The 12,739-nt window shown below is 42.2% G+C and overlaps 2 protein-coding genes across 3 annotated transcripts in view; both read left to right on the top strand.

Moving 5' to 3' along the window:
• The window catches only part of LOC124271887 (SH3 domain-binding glutamic acid-rich-like protein 3), a 29,698-nt gene extending 28,096 nt beyond the window's left edge, over positions 1 to 1,602 (top strand). For both annotated transcript variants that reach the window (XM_046707054.1, XM_046707053.1), the window contains exons 3-4: positions 445 to 540; positions 1,044 to 1,602. In XM_046707054.1, coding sequence (XP_046563010.1) covers positions 445 to 531 — 87 coding nt within the window. In that variant the 3' untranslated portion in view covers positions 532 to 540; positions 1,044 to 1,602. The remainder of the gene's footprint in view (positions 1 to 444; positions 541 to 1,043) is intronic.
• A 4,051-nt stretch (positions 1,603 to 5,653) lies between these two features.
• LOC124271883 lies at positions 5,654 to 12,629 on the top strand. Its single transcript, XM_046707050.1, has 4 exons — positions 5,654 to 5,725; positions 5,938 to 6,175; positions 8,711 to 8,755; positions 9,711 to 12,629. Exons 2-4 carry the CDS (start codon positions 6,022 to 6,024, stop codon positions 12,617 to 12,619), a joined length of 3,108 nt encoding a protein of 1,035 aa, XP_046563006.1. The 5' UTR covers positions 5,654 to 5,725; positions 5,938 to 6,021; the 3' UTR covers positions 12,620 to 12,629.
• Positions 12,630 to 12,739: the final 110 nt, after the last annotated feature.

Consider the following 12,739-nt stretch of genomic DNA (forward strand, 5'->3'; position numbering starts at 1 on the left):
TGCTGTTGATCACTGGATTGTGTGGTCCAGACTCGATTATTTGCAGACCGCCGCCATATAGCTGGAATACTGCTGAGTGCAGCGTAAAACTAAACTCACTCACTCACTAATGGTTAAAGCGTCCGCTCGTTACGCTAAAGACACAGGTTCGATTTCCCATATGGTACAATGTGTGAAGCCCATATCTGGTGTCCCCCGCCGTGATATTGCTGGAATATTGCTAAATGCGGCGTAAAACATTCTCACTCACTCACTCGTATGCCTGTATTATTATAACATTCTTAGATTTTACAGCCAACGGGTGGATCGTCTGGTCAGGACTTGATTATTTCACAGACTGCAGTCATACAGCTTGAATATCGTTGAATATGGCGTTATGCAACAGACAGGATGTAACAGGAATGTTATTCAGTCTTCACCCAATCTCACTTACTTTTATCACAGAATTACGAAACGTTTGCTGAAGCAAACGAAGTAGGCGAGCTGTTTGACTTCTTGAAACTCCCGAACCCCGTCAAAGAACAAAGCTAAGACACTGAGGTAACGTTGTATTTTACATACCCTGTTTACAGTTAGCTCAGCAGGCACTGCTTCCACTTGCTACAATAACACCTGGGTTTTAATCCATGGTTTTAGTGGGTTCCTATTCTCGTGGTTACGAAATGGCATTATAGGTTATGTAGTAGTCAAGTCACGCTTGGGGGGGCACTTGAACTTTTGTTCAGTACCTGAGGTATGTATACTGAATTCCAAAAGAAACGTAAATATTACAAATGTTTGAAATTAGATGAAATTGGACATAAGTCAAGGCGGGTGGTACGTGTTTAGACAATCATTCCAGTCAGTTGTGTGTTCTGATGATACCGAAGTGGCTGATGGAGGTTATACTCCGTACTGAAACGCCATTTCCCAGGACTCTACAGCGACCTTACCAAATGGCGCAATCTAACGACCTCTGTTTGACACTATCGCAAAATACACAGGTGTACTGTGTACACATTAAGTGGATTAAAATTAAACAAAACATTATGTTTCTTTTTCAGATTTTTATTATCCGGATTTGATGCAATACTGAATTCAAAACAGATCCAGTTGAAACTAGGCGAGAACGGCACCCTGAATGTAGGAACTGCTCGGACATGCCTTCGTCGCCACTTAGATGTCACGTGACAGCGTTTGTACTTGTATATATATACCTTCCTCTTTACTATTAAAGGGTATTTTCTGTTGTATCTTGTATTGTCAGATGTAAAGCCTATTTTGTTACAACTTTCAAACATCATTTATTGTCCATAAGAATATATTTATATTTGTACATGTTCTGAGTTCACGCAAAAATATATGGCGATGTAAATGGTAGACTAGTTTGAATTTAGATAATCAAAATAGAAGAGTGCCAGTATAAGCTAGTATTCAAAATGTCATTATAAATCCAGTTCATAATTATACAATGAGGTGACATGCTGTTTTTGGTGTGGTTATCTCCCTTTCTTCTTTCAATGTTCACGGCTAACTCCGGTAGATGATGCAAAACTAGCCCAGTTTCCTGTGTATGCTGCGCTAGCGCTTCACTGCGCAGCATATACATGTAACCAAACAGATTTGACTTCCATTCGTAGCATTGGTTCGGTACCTAGATCACCTACATCGTGCATGAACATGCAGTGAACGTTCACCGGCTCTCCACCCTTAACAATTCGATGGTCTTAAAGAGTACCAAAGGGAGATAACCAAACCAAACCAAAACATTATTATTAATATACTTCACACGAAGCATGATGTAAAAATTTCAGTTAACTTTATCGTACTAAGACAAACAGGTTAGCTTTAAAAAAAAGTCTATTAGTTAGATAAATTTTAAAAGAGTACAGCAATATATTCCTGGTCTCGGGGTGTTCAAGTATCGTAGGCATTCCGGACCAGATCGTATCGTTTCGGGATAAGTCGAATGGTGACCGAGAGATGCGAGTGAAAACGAATCATTTGTCATCTCATTTCTGGGTTCCATGGTGACGGACCCATGGTGGTATTTCAAAATGTAATATGTACGAAAAAGGTGTCGACAACATTTGCCACAGACTAACTTTCCAATGCAGAAGAATAGACTTCATTCCAGAGCTTTAACCCATCTCTCCCGGTTTCATAAGTGCGAATATTTGTATATTCATATTGCCAAAAAAGGTAGTGTCTATGCTTTGCTTAATTTGAGGGGGGCGGTGGGGTAGCCTGATGGTTAAAGCGTTCGCTCGTCACGCCGAAGACCCGGGTTCGATTCCCCACATGGGTACAATGTGTGAAGCTCATTTCTGGTGTCCCCCGCCGTGATATTGCTGGAATATTGCTAAAAGCGGCGTAAAACCAAACTCACTCACTCACTCACTTAATCTGAGGTGTAATTTGTAACGCTATTCTGGCCAATACCAGTTTTCTGTTCCTTAGAAATACGCTTAAACATATTCAGTCTTCAATCTAATTTCTGCCTGCTAGTCTAATGTTTGATGGGACGGATAACCGAGTGGTAAAGCCTTGTCCCGGGTTCGGTTCCACGCTTGGGTACAATGTGTGAGTTCCAGTCTTGGTGTCCCCCGTCGTGATATTACTGTCTTGTTGCTGGAAGCGGCTTACAAATGTACTCACGCGTATGCTTTGATTGTAAATGTGTATCTCCTTTGACAGTAGTCACGCTCAGTCATCCAGGTCTCGGGATCTGTCAAGTCAGTATTTTGTTTTTGTTTGTTATCAGATATTTCAGATCAGTTAAGTATTGCATTCATAAATAGGTTTGTACATTCATAAAATCATGACAAGCTTATATTTGTAGTACCTGCAGAAAGAATGATTTTTTGACAAATTTACATCTCGAAACGCCCTTGTTTGTCTTCATCTTAACGTCTTGTAAAGAATCGTTTTCACTGAGAAATATTTCAGAATGAAACACATCAGTACGTTTTGGAATGGCGATCGTATGATAGAGGTGGTCAACATGGCCGTCACAATTTCGATCAGTTGGACAGTACAGACATCATCAATTGCTGTCTAGTATTCGACCATGTGAAAATTCCAACGGTTACTGCCAGCCCTATGCCCTATGGCTTCTACTTCTAGTGGCGTGTCGCTCCATCCCTTTAAAGAATAGAAGGCTAACTAACATGTAAAACATATATACTGTGTCAATGTATACCCAGTAAAGTGACTGGGCAGTTTTTTCGAATGTTTGTTTCTAGGAACATATTGAATACTTGTATTATAATAGTACATATACATCTATGTACATTTGAATTGTTACGTTTCAGTATACCAGTTATTGTCTGAAGGTTGCCCTTACCCCCATTTACAGCTAAACGTATTAGCCTGGATCAGAAGGAACCCAGTTGACCCTCAGTAACCAGTCCTTTGTTCCCTGTAGGCGAGTGTGTGTATTATGTTGAAGACTTGCATTTACAAGATTTTTAACGACTTTTCAATAAAACAATACATGTTTATCACAATATGAGTGTCTCTTGTATGTTCTGGGTGCGTCTTTCCGATAGCTTGTGTCTCGTGTAAAGGCCGCAGCTCAGTTTCCCTTAAAATACCCTATGTGTTTAACAGGACGCAACTTACTGTGCCAAAGCTCGATGACACTGGTCGGAAGAGAAAGAAGCCGATTACACATGTTCTTTGAAAAATGAAAGGGAAAATGACTTGGTCAAAGGAGTTAAAGGGCGACATGCGGCCAAGTGTCATGAAATACCAGGGTTTTCTGTTGCAAGGGTACCTTGAACACCTGCATCACCCATAAAGACAGACAAACTCGCATCACCTGTAAAGTAAAATCATGACGTATGAACACTTGCATCACCCGTGAAGAGAGACATACCAGCATCACCTGTAAAGTAAAATCATGACGTATGAACACTTGCATCACCCGTGAAGAGAGACATACCAGCATCACCTGTAAAGTAAAATCATGACGTATGAACACTTGCATCACCCGTGAAGAGACATACCAGCATCACCTGTAAAGTAAAATCATGACGTATGAACACTTGCATCACCTGTAAAGAGAGACATACCAGCATCACCTGTAAAGTAAAATCATGACGTATGAGCACTTGCATCACCTGTAAAGAGCGACATACCAGCATCACCATACCAGCATCATGTGAAGTAAAATCATGACGTATGAACACTTGCATCACCTGTAACACCTGTAAATAAAATTCATGACGTATGAACACTTGCCTCACCCGTGAAGAGAGACATACCAGCATCACTGGTGTAGTAAGACCATATGAACACTTGCATCAGTCATTAAGAGAGACACATTTGCATCACTTGTAAAGTAAGATCATAACATATGGGGACTTGCATCATTTGCATAGACAGACTTTGGCACATCACTTGTAAGGTAAGGTCACGATGTTGGGTACTTTCCTCACTTGTAAAGAAAGACTTTAAGGTGTGACTATTTGCGTTACCCGTGAAGAAATATGTTTAATATTATGTTGAAGAAAAACCTTCATACATGGTCACTCGCATCAAGAAATGTTTTGACGTATGCATACATGAATCACGTGCCAAGAAAGACCTGACTTATCATTACGTTGTACATGAATCGCTCACCATAGAAAGATCTTCAAATATGACGCCTCGCATCACGTGTCAAACAAGACCTGACGTATCAATACTGTATCACCTGAAACAAGACCTGACGTATCAATACGTGTATCACCTGAAACAAGACCTGACGTATCAATACGTGTATCACCTGAAACAAGATCTGACGTATCAATACGTGTATCACCTGAAACAAGACCTGACGTATCAATACGTGTATCACCTGAAACAAGACCTGACGTATCAATACGTGTATCACCTGAAACAGAGAAATCACGTTGTATGAACCCATGAATAATTTGCGAAGAAATACGAGTACTTGCATCATATGTGAAGATGTTGACATAAATATTCTATTCTAATATTTGTGTAGACATCTAACAGCTGAGAATTATGAATGACACATGTGACGTACCCTTTCGGGAATAATATATATACCAATTATTGGAAATCCATTGTCAGATTGTATGTGCACCATTTGGTATATTGCGGCAAGCTCAGATATAGGGGCAGTGGGGTTAAAGGGCCGGGTTCGATTCCCCACATGGGTACAATGTGCGAAGCTAATTTCTAGTGTCCCAGAAATGGGCTTCACATATTGCACCCATGTGGGGAATCGAACCCGGTTATATTTTTGGCTACCCAACCACCCTAATCATCAAAACGGTGGTGGTATTTAATAGAGCAATGAAGAAATATAATGAAGTAATATCGTATACAGTATTAATCTTCGTGAATACATATAACATTCTTTGGTATTAGCCATCATATTAGGTTTACATCTTGAGTGCTCTGCCGTGATATTGCTGGAATATCGCTAAAAGCGGCGTGACGAGCGAACGCTTTAACCACTAAGCTACCCGACCACCCCCGATGCACATAGAGAGCCGGACACCGGGTAAACTCACACCAAGGAAACTATTCACAGGTGCCTCGGGCATGTGTGATGCCCATGGCAGGTGTCCCCCGCCGTGATATCGCTGGAACAATTCATGTCCCGAAATGACACGAGTGTCCACGAAGAGCAACTACTTGTCTTTAAGGAAGTCCATGTCCGGTTGTCAGTAAGCGGACATGTCACAAACTGTTCACTTTGAAATTACACATCACGCCCCACAGACCGCTGGTATGTATTTTATTTGTCTCATATAGTTGCTTCATATTTACAGTTAATATACATATTGATATCATACTGATCGAAATTGCAAAATTTCATCGATAATAATCAGTCCGTTTAAATAAACAACACTTCATCCAGACAGTGCGACATCTTTTTCGCTGTACCCATTGTAATTTCCCCTGAAAGCGTCTAGGGAAAGTTTCCGCTTTTTGTTTCAGGTTTGTATGAATATTGGTGTCTGTAGATGATACTTGTGAGTAAGGCTGCAACAATTACCACTATCAACCTGGTCTGATGACAACATGTTTGGGAGACGTACCCCTCTCGCCATGACACAACCGAGTGTCAGCAATGGCGTGTCCTGCTGTGAGAAGCCAACACTTGTTAATGAGATCGAAGCCACGACTGTCACCGTTGAAAGCGACACAACTTACATTAACAGACTTACTCACAAAGGCAAGTAGTGTCCTTGTAGTGCATGAAGAAAAGAATTCATAGAATTGTAGTGATGCAGCTGTGTATTCACTTTCCCACATCATGAAGATCTCAAGGAGGGACTTCCTACTTCGGCCAGGGGAGCTGTTGTTGTTTGTTGGCAGTATTACAGCTAAATGACGGCGGTAGTTTCAAAATAATCAACAGCAAAACCTCTATCCTTAACAGCAAACAATGATTTGTGTTGTGAAGGATTACTGTAATGGACAAGAATATTTTTCTGGTAGACCCGTGAAGAACCAGGTTAGAATTTGTCTTCAGTAACCCATGCTTGTCGTAAGTGGCGACTAACGGCATCGAGTGGTCAGGCTCGCTGACTTGGTTGACACATGCCATCGTATCCCAATTGCGGAGATCGATGTTCATGATCACTGGATTGTCTGGTCCAGATTCGATTATTTACAGATCGCCGCCATATAGCTGGAATATTGCTGAGTGCTTTGTTAAACAACAAACGAACCATCTATTACATCAGTCACGAAAAGCAGCGATGCTCTGAGGCTTCATGACTCCATTAAAACATATTATCTGCATACATTCAATTTGAAATTATAAAGTCTAATGAGAAAAAGAAATAGACTTCACTCATAGTATCCATGTGGAGAATCGAACTTGGACCTACAGCGCGACGAGCAGACGCTTTAACCATTCGGCTACCACCTTCACGTTAAAAGATTCTTGAGTTAAGGCTAACCGCACAGTCAGCATCAGAAGGCCTATGTAAAGATCGGTCGGGGAGTAGCCCAGTGGTTAAAGAGTTGCTTCGTCTCGCCGAAGACCCAGGTTCGATTCTCCACATGGGTACAATGTCCCCTGCCGTGATATTGCTGGAATATTGCTAACTACGGGGTAAACCCCAACTCACTCACTCACTCACTCACTCACTCACTCACTCACTCATTCGTTCTGAATCGCCCGCCTCAGTCAAGGTGTAAACGTTGAGCTAGTCCGTCCTGAAAGAGACTCTCTGGGTTAATTTAAATGACAAAACAAAATATCTTTCTGTGTGCTCGCAGTGTTCAGGTATTTTGATGTGCGTTCTTGCTGAGTTGAAGACATACAATAATCCTGGTGGGCCAGTGACACCTGACGTGGTATTGACATGACGCACATATATAAATCATATTTCAATTATTAAAGGAGGCATTTTAAAATGCAGCAGGTGTTCAGCAGGTGAGTTGAGTTTCAGTCAGATCGTGTCCCACGCCCGGGGAGGACACCGGCATTATTTGTGTTGACAAAGGAGAGGCCACGAAGTTCTTGTGAATTTTCCTTCAGTGAAACGTAGCAAGTTTGCGATTTCACACATGTAAGGGCAGCATTTGTGTTTTCTGTTTCTCATCGCCCGACCGACCCTTCTAATTGTATTGCCGACAAAAAACAACAACAACAACAACAAAAACAAAAAACTTGAAACATTGACAATTATATTTCCGTGCTGGTTTTTTTATTCAGACTCACTGTCTACATGATGTAGAGTGCGATAGTAGTGTTCTGCATACACACTTGGCGTCATCACTTTATAATAGTGATTCATAGTCACATGTTCAGACTCTAGTAAATGGTGGGGTGTGTGGGGGGGGAGGTTGGTTTAAGCCTAATGGTTAAAGCGTTGGCTCGTCACGCCGAAGACCCGGGTTCGAATCCCCACATGGGTACAATGTGTGAAGCCCATTTCTGGTGTCCCCCGCCGTGATGTTGCTGGAATATTGCTGAAAGCGGCGTAAAACCAACCTCAGTCAGTCAGTCTAGTAAATGGTACAGTCGACTCTGCTTTTGGAAACGGACAGGGCTTTCTCGTTTCTTATACAGTGGTTGATTTGTATCTCGATGTTAGTGGGTTGCACTATTTTCACTGTCGTTGAGGGAATATAAATTGCATTTAACCCGGTTCGAGTTTCTCAAAAGTATGGGGAAAAGATTCAGCTGAATTTGGAAATGATTAATATGTTAGATTAATTACAACACAGAAAGAGGGAACTGATGCAAATTATATGCATCTATGTATGTAGGTATCAAACGTATGTCAAATACTGGTTGACACATGTCACCGTATCCCAATTGCGTAGATCGATGCTCATGTTGTTGATCACTGGATTGTCGGGTCCAATATGGCGGCGGTCTGTAAATAATCGAGTCTGAAACAGACAATCCAGTGATCAACATTATGAGCAACGTTCTACGCTTCTGGGATACGATGACATGTGTCAACCAAATCAACGAACCTGACCCCCCGATCCCGTTAGGCACCAATTCTAACCCCGATCTTCACGGGTTCTGGAGAGGAGGACCTTACTGTGTATTGCAAGAACATTACGTGAAGGTACGCGCTTGTGAACATTTCCTTGACTTTTCAGTCCGCGCTTGTGAACATTTCCTTGAACTCGCCAGCCATACCAGACGAATGATTCTCGTAAAGTATTATGCGTATGTTAGAACGAAAATAATGAAAATTATGAAAATATTTATGTTCATGGTTGGACTTTTTGTGCGCAGGTCGTAGCCAACCAGACAGCCCGTCTCAATTTGAAAACATCGTCCGTAAGTATGCAGTGGATGAGTGAGTGAGTTTGAGCCTCTTTCAACAGTATTATTGTTCAATCGCGGCCTGTCCTCTTGGTGTTGGAGGAAGGAGAATCAAGTCTTACACGTTTACCATTATGGTGAAATCCATGGTCCCGACAAACCAAGAAACATCATGGACAACACCAGGGTTGGAATACCAAGGGGCGCAACTCTGCATAGCGAATTGCGGTGTTCCAAACGACAAGGCCACCTCTGGCCTCACCCACAAAATATGATAAGTACTAGATTGATTTCGATTTTAGTATTTTACCTTGATATGTATATCTGCAAACAAAAACGAATGCATTTCAACAGAAACAATGACGATCTTAAAATTCCAGCAATATGACAGCGGGGGACACCAGAAATGGGCTTCATACGTTCTACGCATGTGGAGAATTGAACCCAGATCTTTAGCGGACGCTTTAACCTTTAGGCTACCCCCACCATCCCTTAATGCCGTGAGGGCGGTGGGGTAGCCTAATGGTTAAAGCGTTGGCTCGTCACGCCGAAGACCCGGGTTTGATTCCCCACATGGGCACAATGTTTGAAGCCCATTTCTGGTGTCCCCCGCCGTGATATTGCTGGAATATTGCTAAAAGCTGCGTAAAACTAAACTCGGTCAGTCAGTCAGCCTTAATGCGGTGAATCACGAACATCTGGCAAAGCCTCGTGCCTCCTCTGATCACCCTCTTTACTGTACTTCACTGTCACCCTTGTTATACAAAAGATATTTTAGTGAGAGTTATACCCCTTGTCTACCTACCCTGGGACTCTTAACGTTATTCACGTGAGTCAAGTCAGTTGTCACGTGACAAGGACTGCACCAGTCAGAACTTTTTAAAAAGTAAAAACTGACCAATTAAATTTTATGACAAGAAGTGTTAAATCATCATATTTCTTTTCCAAGTGAGCTTTTTCAACATTTCAGTTTCAACGTGGAAGCGTATCAAGCTCCTAGAGTCTAAACCGCATGTTTCAACTCGAGCTGAGCGATCAGCCCAGCACCTACTGAACCAAACTGGATTAGTTTTCATAGAAGGAAAGTCTGGCTCTGGTAAAACAACATTAGGGCTTCGGATCCTGTCACATACTGCAAAAGAATATGACAGGGTACCAGTGGTGTTATCAGCGTGGCAGCAATGGGATTGTATCCCCAAGGAACTCCCGAAGAAGGAAGAAGAACGTGAAAGCCCGAGTCGTCATAAATATGTAGTTTTGATTGACGACATTTACGGCGCTAGCAACAAAGATCCTAAACAAATAGAGAACTGTGAGAGATATTTTCATATGATGTGGCCCCAAGCCAAGTCTGGACATGTTTTGTTCGTCATGACTTCCAGAACAGAGATAGCTGCGTTGTGCCAGAGACAACTGGTGGAGTATGAAGTCACGAAGAATGCAAAGTTCATCAATCTCGACGATCGCAGGTATTCCCTTACCGAAAATGAGAAAAAGAAAATGCTTACACGAATATGCAACTTGAATGTTGGCGACTTTAAGCTGACTGAAATAGTCCGCGCGGATGCTTCCCTTGGGTTTCCCCAGTGTTGTGATTTTTATGCCAACAGCAGGGCGGCAAGGCAGAAAGGGGTCGACTTTTTCCACCATCCCCATGAGTTCATCATTGAGGAGATAGACAAAATGCAGGAATATGATGGTACAGGATACCTGGTCCTATTAACGGTCTTGATGAGCTCGGGCTGCTTGGAGGACAAACAAGCACAGGCAATCGATGGTCCTCTAAAATCTCTCATCAATTCGTTGAAAGAATGTTGTGTCAATGTACCACAAGAATTAACCCTTTATGACTTCCATGAAAAGGCTCAGTCTTTGTGTGGTGTGTATTTAAGCCACACCGGATGTGGGTATGGCTTTCAACATCAGTCTATCTTTGATTCTGTCTTTATCAGTATTTCAAGGAAGTATCTAGACATATGCATTGAGTCATGTCCTGCAAACATGCTAGTGGGGCTAGTTCGGACCCAGTCCGTAAAAGATTCATCCTCTGCAGACGAAGATACTTTACATGTAAGTCTGCCAAGAGAATACTTTGACCTACTTGCTGATCCCATTACTGACCTACTTCTGATAAGAGACTGTCCTGATGCTTGTATATTGAGTCACCCGTCACTACAAGATGAGGAATTTGTACAGCACTTAGTACAATCCTGGTCAGCAGAAACAATGATGACACTTTTATTTCAAGAACATACACCAACATCCATCTTTGTCCCACATCCACTGGAAGAAAAAGAAAATATACATCTTTTTACTTATAACACTATGCTGGCTGCTGTCCTTTTGAGAAAGCTGAACCGTGTATTAAAGCATGTCCTAGCAAGGGTAAACAGTTCTTCAAAATATGCATCAGTTTTCCTGGCATGTGCTATCTATATGAATGATAACAACTGCGTGAAGACGTTGCTTGAGTTGGGAGTAGTTCCTGATGACGATTGCTTCAGGTCTCTCTGCCATTCCCCGTCCATAGAAGACCGCTTAACTAGAGCAATCTTTGCCCGAGTTGGAACGGACATTGAAACTATGAATGATTATGATGGCTTGTTTGGCCTTGCCGTGATACGTGGAAATACCACATTGATTAAACTTATGATGTCAAAGCTTGATGGAAATGATGACAACCTGGACATGTTCGCTAAGTATCAGGAAATGTTGTTGTCTAAACTTGGAAGGAATGAATTTCGTTCAATACATGGAAACAAGGCCTGGAAGCTTGACAGTCACGTATCACGATATTGTGATATCATTTGTGTCTTGTATGAAACAGGCTGTACCACTGACATCAACTATCTAGTATGGTTGTCAGCTGCCCTTGAAGACCCAACCCTGCTCAGATATTTCCTACAACAACCGAATGTTAATCCGTTAAACAGGTACTTTATATCTGAGAAAAAGGTATGGAAGAAAACCACGTCTCTGCAACAAGCAGCGGCCTACGGTGGAGCAGAGTGTGTTCAGGAAATCATTGACTTCTTCATCAACAGAGGCATTACACCATCCCAGTTCCTTGGTGAAACAACGCTAACTGATTCATATTTTGACAGAGACAGCGTCCTGGGTTTAACAGTTTGGCACGACAGGTATGAGAACATGAAGCGAGTCTTAGAGGCAGGGATTGATGGAAGGAGAAGAGACGCTGAAGGGGAGACACTTTTACACAAAGTTGCCCAGCGGATGCATCCTGAATTTGCCAAGTATCTTTTGGAATTAGGGATACCCGTGTCCGAGAGGGACAACGATGGTTGCACTGCCTTTGCGTCACTGTACTCACGGGGCATGGACCGACAATCTCTCTTTGGTACACAAAACACGCACGTTGGCTTAGTTAAGTTGCTAGTTGAATCGGGAAGTGATGTTAATGAATTGGACAGGTATGGACGGTCGTGTCTTCAAAAGGCTGCTGAACGCGGAGACGTTGAAGCTATTGACTATTTGTGTGAAAAGGGTGCGGATCTGAACCAGAAAGATACAGAAGGAAAATCAGTTTTACATTATGCAATAGACGAGTGTGATGTAGAGGTGTTGCGGTATCTTATCCAAAAGGGGGCCGATGTTCATGCAGTTGATGACGAGGGAAGGAATGCCATTCACTATGCTGCAGGATCCGCTGTTCAAACTGTGGAAAAAATCAAGTATTTTAAAGACATCCATGGGATACCTGTATCTTCTCTAGACAACGATGGTAGAACAGTTTTGTTCTATGCAACCGAGTCCCGTGATGAGGAGGTAGTTGAATTGTGTTTTGACATGGGTCTTGATCTAAACCACGCTGGCCGAGAAGGGGCCACTCCATTACATATTGCGGTAAAAAAGTTCTAACGATCTTGATACATCTCTTGTTGATTTCTTCATACAAAACGGTGCAGATCTGTGTGCAAAGGATACATGTGGGCGCACGCCGTTGCACTATGCAGCGAATGAAAGGGCTTGCGAAGAACT

This window comes from Haliotis rubra, unplaced genomic scaffold, assembly GCF_003918875.1.
Source record: "Haliotis rubra isolate DU_JTF1 unplaced genomic scaffold, ASM391887v1 Scf164, whole genome shotgun sequence".
NCBI classification, from domain to species: Eukaryota; Metazoa; Mollusca; class Gastropoda; order Lepetellida; family Haliotidae; genus Haliotis; species Haliotis rubra.

Bases quoted from the DNA above. Each gene is read 5' to 3' on its own strand.
- LOC124271883 (XM_046707050.1), top strand. From the start codon at position 6,022: ATGTTTGGGAGACGTACCCCTCTCGCCATGACACAACCGAGTGTCAGC. The intron at 6,176-8,710 runs GCAAGTAGTGTC...TTTTGTGCGCAG, and splicing joins TAACAGACTTACTCACAAAG to GTCGTAGCCAACCAGACAGC. The intron at 8,756-9,710 runs GTAAGTATGCAG...TCAACATTTCAG, and splicing joins TCAATTTGAAAACATCGTCC to TTTCAACGTGGAAGCGTATC.